The 13,022-nt window shown below is 40.1% G+C and overlaps 1 protein-coding gene across 4 annotated transcripts in view; it reads right to left on the reverse strand.

Annotated features, from left to right (window-relative positions):
• Nucleotides 1-9,124: 9,124 nt before the first annotated feature.
• The window catches only part of zeb2b (zinc finger E-box binding homeobox 2b), an 89,744-nt gene continuing 85,846 nt past the window's right edge, over nt 9,125-13,022 (reverse strand). For all 4 annotated transcript variants that reach the window (XM_038722038.1, XM_038722028.1, XM_038722047.1 and 1 more), the window contains one exon: nt 9,125-11,275. In XM_038722038.1, coding sequence (XP_038577966.1) covers nt 10,704-11,275 — 572 coding nt within the window. In that variant the 3' untranslated portion in view covers nt 9,125-10,703. The remainder of the gene's footprint in view (nt 11,276-13,022) is intronic.

Consider the following 13,022-nt stretch of genomic DNA (forward strand, 5'->3'; position numbering starts at 1 on the left):
TGTGTAGCCTCGCCTCTTCGCAGGTCTCCATGGTGGAGAGGAGGTTGCGTGGCTCAGGTCTTATCAGTTTGACAGATCCTGTAACATATCCTGAAATAAAAAGCTGAAAACATAAACCTCTGTTGTCATTGTGGTTGTCAATGTCAGTGTTCAATTTTAGTATTTCTTTGTGTGCTTCAATTAAAACCTTTAAAACTAATAAATTAAATACAAAAGGCCTTTTTTAAATTTTTCAAGATGATAAGTTTACAGTTCTCTCTCTGTGTGTGGCTTTAAATATATAAATATTTCATTTCTAGCATTTTTCTCACACAGATGTCACAGGACTGTTTGATATTCATCCTGAACAAAAAACGTTGGGGATTTTTATCTCTGCCCATTGGCATTTCTACAAAAGTTGGTCAATACAAAACCCCTGCAACTGTTCCTGAATTCCTAAAATATCACATTGCTGATTTTATCCGTGCACCATTAACCGCTGAACCCCTAAAAGTTCCCTTAACCCATCACTCTTGTCCCACATTTTCTTAAGATATTAGGCAATTTAATTACAGTTAAGAGCATTAAGGAGCAATTTTAAGTATAATTTGCAGTTCATGAACTGTTTTTGAAAATTACTCTTAATATAATTAACTTCTGTCATTAGGCCTAATCCCTGCAGGCTACAAAGGCAATGCTTCCTTTAAGAAATTACATACATGTAATGCTACATTCATTCCTTTACAACAGGAAGGTTGGACTGCAAAGGTTTGCCTCCTCAGTGGAGTAATTATCTATTTCCAAAGAGAGAGAGTAAAAAACAGTGCTAAGTCCGTTAATGGCTGGGAAGCGCTCTAGCATGAATAATCATAAAACCAAGAAGACAGAAAAATACACACAGACAAATGACACATTTGAAGTTCATTTATTTGAGAATTTTGAGAAAAATGCCAAAAAAGGGGAGGGCAAAGGGCAAGGAATCATGGATTTTTTATGACCACATTAACCCTGCTTTGAATTGCAGTGTCTGTTCATTCTCTGGTGAAGTATACCGCTTAATTAGAGCAGATATTTCCTTGTCGAAAATAGTGGGGGCCAACGTCTAATTAAATCAAGAGGACAGTGGCGTATTAGGGATGGGAACGCCCAGGCAGCCATCCACCATTGGCCATGATGCCTTCATAAAAAATGCATGCCGCTCCCTGAGAAGAAAGTTCTAATTTACAGAAAAGGAGAGAAGAGAATGAAAATTCATTCAGGGCTGAGGGTCTCGGCGGGGTGAACCTCGCACCTTGACGGGTAAGTGATGGTTTGCTTAACATCTCCTCTGATGAGGTTAAGGACGTGTCACTTTGTCTTTGGCCGAGCTTTAATCAGGCTCCAGCCGGCCCTCTGGCATGAGCCAAGGCTTCGCCAGCGCGTATCTGACCGGTGATTTAGAATGATATGATTACACCTACACCGGCATGCTGCGCAGCGGTGTGAATTAGTCTCCCCCCCTCTAGAAAATGTGTAATGAGCGATGTTCCCTACACCCAGCTGGGGCCCCGCGGACTCAGCCATGAGCCGGCATCCTAATCAGCCGTCAGCCAAAAAGCCGCTGTTGCCGGCGCATTAGAATCTGTGTTTGTGCATATCAAAAGATTTCCACAAACACATTGGCAAAACACATAATCACTTACCCCTCAGAGGGAGAGAAGGGGGAGGCTGGATGAACGACGGACAGCCTGACAGAGACCATTTCCTTTGAGTGTTGAAGGAAATCACTGTCGTCACGTGACAAGCTTGCAACTAGTAGTTGTGTGTTTAAATGAAGAGAAAGTCAGACGTAACACACTGAACCACAGAAATGATTAAAATGATGTTGAAAGCATCACGTTTTGGCTGTGATGTTCTTGCACCTCTCAGCAGAAACAACACCCAGAAATGAACACTGAACTTATTGAAGTTTTTACCATAAGCTGAAGTTATTTCAAAAGAAGGTGTGGAATGTCAAAAAAACCCTCATTTATTAGACCGAAACTACTGTATATTTTAATCTTTGTTCCTGAACAGAGCAGCAGATACATGGTTTTCACGTGATATTTGCAAACTGCAGAAGAGGAAAACTGTGTGCTTGATTTCGGCATTGAATTTATTCTTCACTCTCCTTTTAATACGAATAAATGTTTTTGCTTTCATAGATTACAGCATGTCATATAATCCAAAACAAGACTATATGAATGAAACAACATGAAATCAAACACTGTAGACTTGTCACTTTTTATTCATGTTTGTTGTTTTGATCAAGCTGTTTCCATGCAGACAGATTGTTTGTCACCTACCTGTACGTCCGTTCTTCAGCCTTCATCAGCACCTGCAGCTTTTTGTCCTGGAGGTTAAACCTAGCAAACATAATTTGAGGGTTTTATCTTCATTATATCTTCATCCTTAAAAGACAGAGGGAGAACATGTGGGGGCAACTGGAATCATTTACTTTATTCTAAATGACGTTCTATCATGAGTCATATATTGTGATACTATGATGAAAATAATAGAAATATCTATGTATACACAGCGTGACCACTGAAACAAAAACTCTTCTCCTGCACACTGCTAACGTTGTCTTTTTTTTTAATGCTCAAAGTAGCTGAGTTTTTACAACAACAAGGATGTCGGTGGATGTGCCTTCCTGTGATCATGTTGCCAAACTGGTCTAGAAACCATTGTTTAGATGATCATTTAGTGCCAAGTGTCAGTCAACAACAAGGGAAGTCATCAACAAGAGCCGTGCGCATGGCTTTTGACCAAAATTATAAAAAAAGATGTTGCTTATGTATGAATAATGAGATTATCAGCTTTGTATCACAAACTGGCTCAGTGTATCCTAAACTAAATCAAACTTCTTTACATTAAATACTCATATGTGTGCTTGAATTAACACCTTTTGTTTTGTTTTTTTGTGTGTCACTTTAATGTTACTTTACTTTTTGCCCCTTAAAAATTAACAAATAAACGTTTACTTTAGCAGACCTTTACAGCAGCAGAGTAGCTGTTTCTCCCATCCCTAGATCTCTACAGGAGTCTGGTTTACCATTGCCATACCATGACTCTGCTGTGCCAAAAGTGGTGTTTCAGTGGGAGCAAGAGCATAAAACGATAAATGCAAATTAATAAAATTCCATGCGGGGTTCTTTGCAGAGCTGTCCAACATCACTATGGTGCACTAAACCCCCTCTGATGGTGAGAGCATTGTTGTCTTTGTGACGCTCTGCAGCTGCTGTATTCACTGGAAGAAGCAGTGATGGTACTTTGTCCCGTCAAACTCACACTGTCACCTCCAGTTCACATGCCAGTCTGTAGAAAATATATATATTCTATAGCTCAAAAGAGCCCCATTCACTCGGCATTCTGGGAAATGTAGGAAATGCCTTACTGAGGCTGAAATGGACCAAGCTGAAACATTAAACCACGCAAAAAATTAGGAATTATGGATCAAATGGTGTTTTAAACCCAAATAAAATTTTTAGCTTTTATATTATGACTCTTAATTTTGTTTCTTGGCCTTCTTTGCTTGATTCCTACCTGCTCTTAATCACCTTTTTGTTTATGCTTTGAGAGGTATTTTGGATTTGTTTCAGTAAATGGCACATAAATAAAGGCCAAGGCTCTACTTTCAATAATAGGTGGCTCATTTTAGAGGAAACAGAGATGTTCTTGTGTCCCTGGAATATTTATGCATAATAATGCTAGGGAAAGCAATAAGTGCTGGGTGGGGGGGAAAAAAAGAGGACAGTCCAAAAGTAATGCAGTAACATCCTCACATTAGGCGAGGATGACTTTCTTTTATCGTCATCTTCTTCCTCTCCTTTTTTTTCTCCTCCTCTGTAGCACCGCTGGCACCGGGCGGCACCACCTGCTCCGGGGCTCTTTCCGCTCCGGCCAGAATGAACAGCTGGCTTCTCTTCTGACGCTCTGATTGGCTAATCCCTGCTGGTCACTTGCGCTTTTCCTCCCTGCATGTCATTGAACTTTCTCTTGCAGAATGCCAGGTCCGAGGAGTGCTCTCTCTCCCTCTCTCGTCTTTACCCAGGCCCGTCCTTCATGTGCCCTGCGAATGGTCCGGGTGGCATATGGGGATATGTAAATAATTTAATGAGGTCAAAAGTGTGAGAGTCTCCTCTACTTTTCCCTCATCCAAACACTCCTTCCATGGCATCAATGGATACTAAAATGTTTATACTAGCAATTTATGGCTCCAACATCCACCTTTGTGTCACCCCTCCTCTGATATGGCAGAGGCTTATTCCTGATCAAAACCACAGAAAACTTTTTAGTTTATTTTCCAGGAGTGAGATGAGAAGATCACAGGGGAATCAGATTGTGATCCTCTTAGCTTAGCATGAAGACTGAAAATGGGGGAGTCACAAAGGTGTCCTACGACACCTCTAAAGCTTGACTTATTTTACCAGAAGTGTCTTGTGTCTTTAAACAACGGCTTTAGGGGCGTTTTGTGTTCTGAACTGTTCTTGGTAAACAAAAGTTGGGTGTAGTGACTGTGTGCAGCATCACGAAGATTTGTCCTCACAGAGAGGTTGCCAGGTTTGGTACAAACAGAGACTAAAACCAAAACCTTACCAACTGTATATGTTAATCAGCTCTAGCAGGGACTCAGAAAACAAAATCTTTGGATTTTTCATTGGGAGGATTTGTGTTTGTCTTTTTTTTTAGTTTAGAAGTGCACTTACAGTTGTGTAACATCTGGCTAGAATATGTCTAAAAATTCCACCTGAATTGGTGCAGATGATTTTTGGGTTTTCTAATAAACACACGCTCAGAGGAGCAATGCTCCCAGCAAATTTGTGTTCCGTATCTTGCCCAAGGATACTTTGCCACGCAGACTGGGGGAGCTGAGGATCAAACCACCAACCTTCTGATAAATTGATAACCGCTCTACCCCCTGAGCCAGAACCGCCCAACTTCACCATCCTTCAAGGCACTTTGCTACGCCTCTTTTGCATTTCTGCCATCAACTGTCAATCAATCAATGTAACGGCGTAAAACTGTGGGCAGGGTATGTGTCTCGTGGCACCCACATGCTAGCATGCTTCCTCATGCATGTGCATAATACAAACTAAATGGGGACCCACAAAGACAAACATTTCTCATACTGCTACTAGTGGTGAGATATTTCACCACAGAATGCTTCTTCATTAAACAAGCAAGTGTAAATGGGTTCACTGATGCTTGGAAGTTTTTAACTTGAACTCAATAATATTCAAAGCTGTTTAATACTGGCATCCTGAGTACAGAAATATTGGCATATACTGGCCTAGATTTCAAACTTCGGTTTGTATAAAATCAAATCAGAAAACATACAAAAGCTTGATGAAGTCTTCAGAGTTGTTATGTAGACTCAGCAGGACGTTGAAACTGGCAAATAACATTTAGAACCTTTTAAAACTAAACTCAAACAAATCACTCAACAAAGAGTAGTACTGGGGATAGCTCCGTAGTCATCATGTGACCTGGACATGGAACTATATAGCACATATCACATCATAGAGGGCGGTCTTATATTTTTTCCTGACAAATGAGCAAACTACATCTGCTGAGGAAGACCATGAAATGCAGTTGAATGCGCTGAAAAGGTACATTTATTTGCAAACGACAAACAAATTTGTAAGGACCCTGGACAGCTCCAGGATCAGCACACTGGACAGCAGTTATGGCAGGTCTTTTTTTTCTCCTTTTTTTACTCCCAGACTCCTCTTGGCTAGCGTGGTTAACGAGAAAAAAGAAGCCTCTGAGCTGCAACTTATGGTAAAAACCCACACTTGTGTGTAAAAATTTTTTATACCGTAGATTTTACCTGCACCACAGTATTTACAGAGTTTTTCAATTGCGAGCAGCTTCCTCTCTTCATCAGAGGTGAACCTACCACTGAGTCTCACTTTTTTCTTTATCCCAGGGACTGATCTGTTCTCCAGTGCAGCTCTGACTTCAACTTGGAAAAAACACACTTGAAATCCTCAGTTGCAAGCAAACCTCAGACCTAATTTCATTCACTGGCCTCCGACGTGTTCTGTCATGCTCTATCGCTCTTATTTTGTGCATTAAAGTGTGATCTTTTTTTCCCTTACGTCTTCAATTTGCTACTGATGTTCCATGCTCTGCCTCCCTTTTTCCATATTGTAACCTTCCTGTTTCTTCAAACACATTTACGCGCTGGTTTTGTATTTTTAAAGCGCTGTATAAATAAAGTTGACTTAGACAAACGAGAACTGCTGTGCCTTTACCACATACATGTGATACTTCTTTTTCTCTAGATAGATGAGAAATGCAGGTAAAATATTATGATTGAAGAAGATGAATAAAACAAGACAGAGGAGAGTTTTCAATGCAAACGAGTCGATTTTACTACTAAGTGTATCTGTGGAGGCAGCAGAGTAGCCTAAGGCAAAACGTACACTTAGCTTTGGTCTATACAAGGCCCAGCAGTGAATCATTAGAGCTCAGCTGTCCAAACTACACCACCAATCTGGCCCAGGCATATGGCTGCATGACACTCGTATGAATTACTACTACATGCTTGTGTTGTTGTTTTTCCTGCCTTTTAAATGTTCTCTGAGCCGGTGCAACACTCCAAACGCTGTTTTACATCAGAGCAGATCAAAATCACGGCTCTGAAGCCTGAGAACAGAATGAAACCGGTCTGCGTTCAACATAGGAAAGAGGTGTGATCAGGTTCAAACGCTTTAAAGTATCTTTTAAAGAAGCAAGTTAAAATCACTAACTAAAGACTTACAAAATTATACAATTCTGGAAATCTAGAATCAGTTTTCAGTATCTGATGCAGTGTTTATGGATAAACAGTAAATTTTTTCCGTATGCATTTTAAAATTAGGACCAATACTAAAAAAATTTATGATTAAGTTCACAAAAAATCAATTCAGGGCACCACCAAGCGGCCTGATTGCAATTAAAACCCGTCCTTATTTAAGCCCAGGCTAATAGTCTGAGACAGTATTGATCAGTAATGTAAGACTAGATTGGATCAACATCAGTATCAACCAATATTCGAAGTGTGACAACTGGAATGCATACAGACAACAGAAAAGATGAACAAAAGGATGGCAGTAGAGTTTTTCTCTGTCTTATGTTTAGCTGAGAAGCTTAAAAAATGAGACCACTGATTGCCTTCGGTGTTAAATAACCTTTCAAACTAGTTCGTTTTTGTCAAATGTGCATGACAAATTAGTCCTTGTCTTCTTTCTTTCACACCTTTCTTGCAGTTTTCCCCCTATGTGATCTAGCAAAAGCCATTTACCCCCATTTCATTACTTTCTTGTATCCTAATTCAGCAATTCCCTCTCTGACTCCATCTACCCTAGGTTTGCAGGAATATTTCATCACATCCGTCTTGACCTTTGACCTTCCTATTGGTTGCTGTGAAGTCGGAGGCTGGTGAATTCAAGCTTTTATACACCAGAGGGTTCCCTCCTTGCTCATCTTGACACGTGCGCTCATTTTTTGCATGTGTAATTGTTCAGACACTTCACAGCACATTATCAAATTCATCAGCTAATCATTTAAGACCTCCTCTTTTATCTGCAGGATGGTCTGCGAATGATCCAATGGCACGCCGATCGATAGGAAAATCGGAATATGCAAAGTCTGTTCTGATGTTTGGCATCGCTCAACCTTTAGCGCTTTCATCTCGGCCTTTTGATGTTGCTTTTAATCTGCATAGCGCAGTGTGAGTGGCTAATGGAGTCAAGCGTCTCCTTCAGCGGAGAGGACTCCGCTGCTGGAGTCCACCTGTCAGGACTGGACAAAATTTCAAAATGAGATTTGGAAAAGGACAAGTTTTGTGAATGGCTGAAGGAATGAACAGATCCTGTTCTGTTAAGTGAAAAAAGCACAGAAGTATGGATGTATAGCAAATATTTCAATTTTTCAATTTTGAATCTGTTTGTAATATTCTGATATTTGGTTGTTCAGTTTGTCTTTAAAATGTCAGAAAATAGTGAACTATGTATGTCCCAAGTTTCCAGTGTCGAAGTTGATGCATCCAAATGTCTTGTTTTGTCCGACCAACAGTCCAAATATATTCATTTTAAAATAACACAAAACAAAGCAGCAATTCCTCACATTTAAAGATCTAGTTATCTATCTGATCTAGTAATATTTGACATTTTTGCTTCATAAATTATTTTTTAATTGTTGCCATTTTCCATCAGTCATCAAAGGCATTCATTAACTTGAAACAAAACTAATTTCCACTGTGATACACACATATGAACTCAAGGTGCTTTAATAGAAGCTTTTACAGAATGCCATAAGTCATAATTGAGAACAGCTGTGTGAAAATAAAGAGACATTTCTGAGAGATATTATTATATAGAAAACAGGGTTGCTAGACTTAAGTATTTTACGGCTGAAACCCTTTAAACGTCTCTTCTCTTTTTTGTTTAATCAAATATTTAAAGAACAATGCTGACATGTTTTTCTTATTGTTAACAAATCCCATAAAAATACTAAAATATAAATCAGTGATATTCTTAAACAGCTGGCCACTGTAGTTTTTAAAGCAAAAACAATTACATTGCATTTGTTGAGGACTATTTTCAGTGGCGGATTAACACACGTTTGGTGCTTTAGTCAATATTTATGGTGGCAGGATGGTCTGAGATTGACGCCAAATTAACTAAAGTGCAAAACTTGTTTAAAGGATCAATTCCTCGTCGGTTTTGGTCTTTTAATGGGATTTGTTGACAAGAAATATATAGAACATTTCTGGATTCATTTTTAAATATTTATTATTCATCATGGTGTGAGGGTTAAAAGTCTAGAACAAATACAGGTGAAAAGATGAGGAATATGAGGAGGAGGTGTTGGGTTTCTTCTGAAATGAGACATAATAAGCAGCTGGTCCAGGTCAACTCACTTTGATCAATTTGAAAACGTGAATTGACCGTATGTAATTAACATAATAATGAAAAGCAGAGGCTTCGTCCACAGTGGTTTCTGTATTAACTGGATATGAGAAGAGAAAGATTTCCAGCTTTTCTCGCTTTGGAGAGAATTTAAAGTGACTTGAGCCCGTTACTGCCAAGCAAACCTCACAGTTTCTTCTCTGTGAATAAACATGAAGCACTGAGGGTTTGGTATTCTGTAATTTGGCTACTTTTATTCGAGCAGGGTCATTTTCAAGAGAAATTACAAATTAAGAATTCAATAATACTTTTACAAAGACATTTCAGGAAAGATTCTTCTTCAGTCATGATATCATACATAGTATTTAACAGTCCCTCTTCATTTTTTTAGCTTAAAAAAAGAAACAAAGATGAAGAAAGTGGAATTTTTTCAGTCGAAAATACAGTGTTTTCACAATTGTATAAAAGTTCCCAAATTTGGAATTTTCCAGTAACTGGAAAATAAAGGAAATAAAATAAAATAAGATTAAACTTCGCATTTCACAATGTTTCAAAACACAATAAATGCTCTCTTTACGTAAAATTTGCCCCTATGATCGACACCATGTTCATTTTTACTAAAATATATCTATATATTGAAGAACTATTGTACTGTACACAACAGTATGAAATAAATAAAATTAGGAAATATAAAATGGGCCACATAAATAATGGTTTTTTTTTTTCAACCTACAAATAAAATGAATGCAATTTGCTGTTTCCAAAAAAATGGTTTGGTGTAATACTGACAAAGTTAAAAGAAAAGAAACTGAGAAAACATTGCACAACATAATGTAAACTAAGGAACTGCTGCCTATAAGTCTTAATACTGACACGGATGCTTCAAAGAACAACGGTGAACCATTTCATAATACTGAAGCTGGTGAAAAAAATTAACCTTCCGTTTACACAATACGAGGGTGGCACTTGCAGAAAACACACAGGTTAAAAGGTTTGCATATAAGGCTTATTTTTTCTTATCAAAAACACCTTACAAAGGCTTCGTCCTTCATTTTTTTCCCCCATACCATCTGTCCATAAACTGTATTTTCCCTTAAAACGAAGGTCTCTTTAAAACTTCATCCTCTTAAAAAATCCTCTAAGCTCCTTCATACAGTCTTTTGTTTAAATTCCTTCATATGAAGTTGATTCAAGAGGCCTAAAATAGTGTGGCGGAGATGTTTGTGGCCGGGCAACATGGCAAAACTAAAGACGACACTGTAGGTAGGTAGGTGATAACAAAGTTAATATCGAAGGACTGTAGTGCAGACACTACTGCTCTTTTCCAACACTGTATAAATATATACATAGGCAATACTTTTTATTATTTTTGTTCATGATTATAGAAGCGGAGTGCAATTTGTACAAGTCACTAGTTGTGCTATAAATACTATGGAACACAGGGGGTTTATTTGAGGAGGTTAGCACCACACATATTTTTAGGCCTTAGTACTGTACATTTTTTGAAATGTATTCATTTATTCATTGTTCGGTTTGCATAATGCAGCTTATTTCACAAACCCATGCCTCCCTTCCCTCAACGCTTCCTCCAGATAGATTTTTGAGTCCATGTCTTGTTTGGTGGACATCCCTCCCCCCCCCCCACCCCCCACCCCCGAGGAGTCTGTCAAAGAAAGCTTCCCGGAAGCTTCAGGCACGTGCACGTACAGCTTAAAACACGGTGTTTTAAACTGAGCAGTAAGAATACTGAACCGAGAGAAACTTAAAACTCTTTAAGATGGGAAGCTTTTGAAACGTCATCACCGATTACATGCCATCCTCCATCGTGTCCTCATGATCTGATTTGGTTTCCGTTTTGCCGTCCAGCGAGCTATCGTCCATCGAATGCTCTCCGTTCTCCTCCTCGTCCCTCAACGTGTCCGGGTCCGTGTCCATGCTCTTGCTTTCCTCCTCCTCCTCCTCAAACTCGTCGTCCCTCTGTCCCATCTTCGCATACGTTTCGTCCACTTCCTTCCGTCCTTCTCTGATCCCTCCGTTCATGGCGTCGTGCCTCAGGATGGCCTCGCGCTCCGCCAGCTCTGGGTAACCCTGAGGAGTCATGCCCTGCAAGTATGCCCGGCTCATCAGCAGCTCCGTGGGCTCCAGGTGGCCCTTCTCACGGGCCTCCCTCTCGGCCGCCTCCCTCTCCTCAGCCTCCCGCTTGCAGTAGGAGTAGCGGTGGTTCATGTGCTGCGAGTAGGAGCCTGAGTGGGAGAACCTCTTCCCACACTTGTCGCACTGGTAAGGTTTCTCCCCCGAGTGCAGTCTGGAGTGCTCGATGAGATGGTGTTTGTGTTTGAAGGCTTTCTTGCAGATCTGGCACTGGTGTGGCCTCTTGCCTGCGGAGACACAAAACAGAGAAAGGGGATGTGAGTCGCTTGCCTCACTTGTCCTGCTGCTACAGCAAATCACACAAGTCAGAAGAAAGCAAAACGTTGAGGAAAAACTCTGATGAATTGGATGGCATGGAGTAAAATGACATCACGGAGCATTAAATCCAACTTTGACATACGACTTACGGCTATTTGTTTATTCAAATTGCGAGCATGATGAGAAAGTGCGCTCGCATTCATGGGCCTACATTATGGAAATTCTCTCCCGTGGTTAAAGCATGGAGAAACTCAACCACAACTACTTATTTTAGGTCTCCGTGCCACACTGATGAATGCAACATAAATAAACTACTGCAAAGCAAACAAACAGTGAAGGCGCGACAAAGGAGTAAACAAATCCGAGATGGGCTGGGGGGAAGGGGTTGGCTCCGAGGGGTTACTCTGCTTATCTCGGAAAACAATTCAAGTTCATGGTGACGCCTGGCCCTCCATTAGGTTTTGGGCTGGGGCTCCTCTGTCTACCAAATGTGACGGGACGCTTTGGATGCCAAGGCAGAAATGAGAAACCCATGCTGGCCACAAGGGTAGGGTGAGATAGTTTTATGACACAGGGCCATAAACTGTCTGGCTAAATAAATGTCCTTCGGCTTGTTATGTGGCCACACGGCCGTTGTTACACTCTATTCCAAAACACTCCTCACCACCCTAAACCTCTTTACTCGGGAAGACCTAAAGCTACCTGCATCTTTTTAAAAGCTACTATTAATAACTTTCCAAACATCTAACTTTGGCCTGAAACACTTCTTTTTTTCATTCACTGCTGCTCAGCACGTGTGGAAATATGGCTGCCTGCCTCACACAAATCACATGACTCCCCTCTGACATTCAAGTCCACAAGCCAACAGGCTTTCATACTGCACTTCTGTCCAACATCTGGCCAGTTCCACTGCACTTCATTGCACTTCCGAGCCTCATAATATTGTTAGAAACAACACATAGCGACACAAACATGAAAGGGCCTCGTCCTGAGCAAGATGCAGGGGCGTTCTGGAGATAACACACCCTTTTTTAAAGAGTTCAGCGCACTGTTCTGATGGTGCACCCTCCCTTTTATGTCCGACCAGATAACATGAAAGCTGCATAAAGCACTGAGCGCTCTGCTACAGATAGCGGATAAAATAAATGATGCAACCTAGTGAAAGAGGATCTCTGTATAATAACTATAATGAAAGACTTGTTATCGGTGCTCTAAAGCTTCTGAGCACTACTCCGTTGATGTGATCTATCGCCAATAAGGGGGCGATAAAGGCATTAGGGGCCTTTTGCTGGCTTTATATATCTAGGTGAATTGATGTGTGTCTTTTAAGATAGCAAAATGGTTAATACAGCTGGATATGATTGGAAAATAAACAGTACAATCACTTGAAAAGATAGCTGATATCTCCCTTTCCTTGCCTACCTGCATTAATTACTGATTATACCTTTCCAAAAGGGCCGCTACATTGTTAAAAATCTCAAATAGCTCTTAATAGTTTAGAAAAGAAGACAACGAGCTTTAAACACATCCCAAGTTAACCCAAGTCAAACTTTCATATAAATCTACTCATTCGTTGGCATCTCAACCCTGTCAATGAAGAAGCAAGTTAGGTGTTGGTTTACATATACAACTTAAGGGTTAAACAGAGAAGAAGGAAAAAAGGGGTAACATAAAATAGATATATTCATACTGATAGGAATTGGAAACACAAACATT

Source organism: Micropterus salmoides, unplaced genomic scaffold (assembly GCF_014851395.1).
Source record: "Micropterus salmoides isolate LMB-PRFRI ecotype aquatic unplaced genomic scaffold, ASM1485139v1 Ms_hic_scaffold_1, whole genome shotgun sequence".
Lineage (NCBI taxonomy): Eukaryota > Metazoa > Chordata > Actinopteri > Centrarchiformes > Centrarchidae > Micropterus > Micropterus salmoides.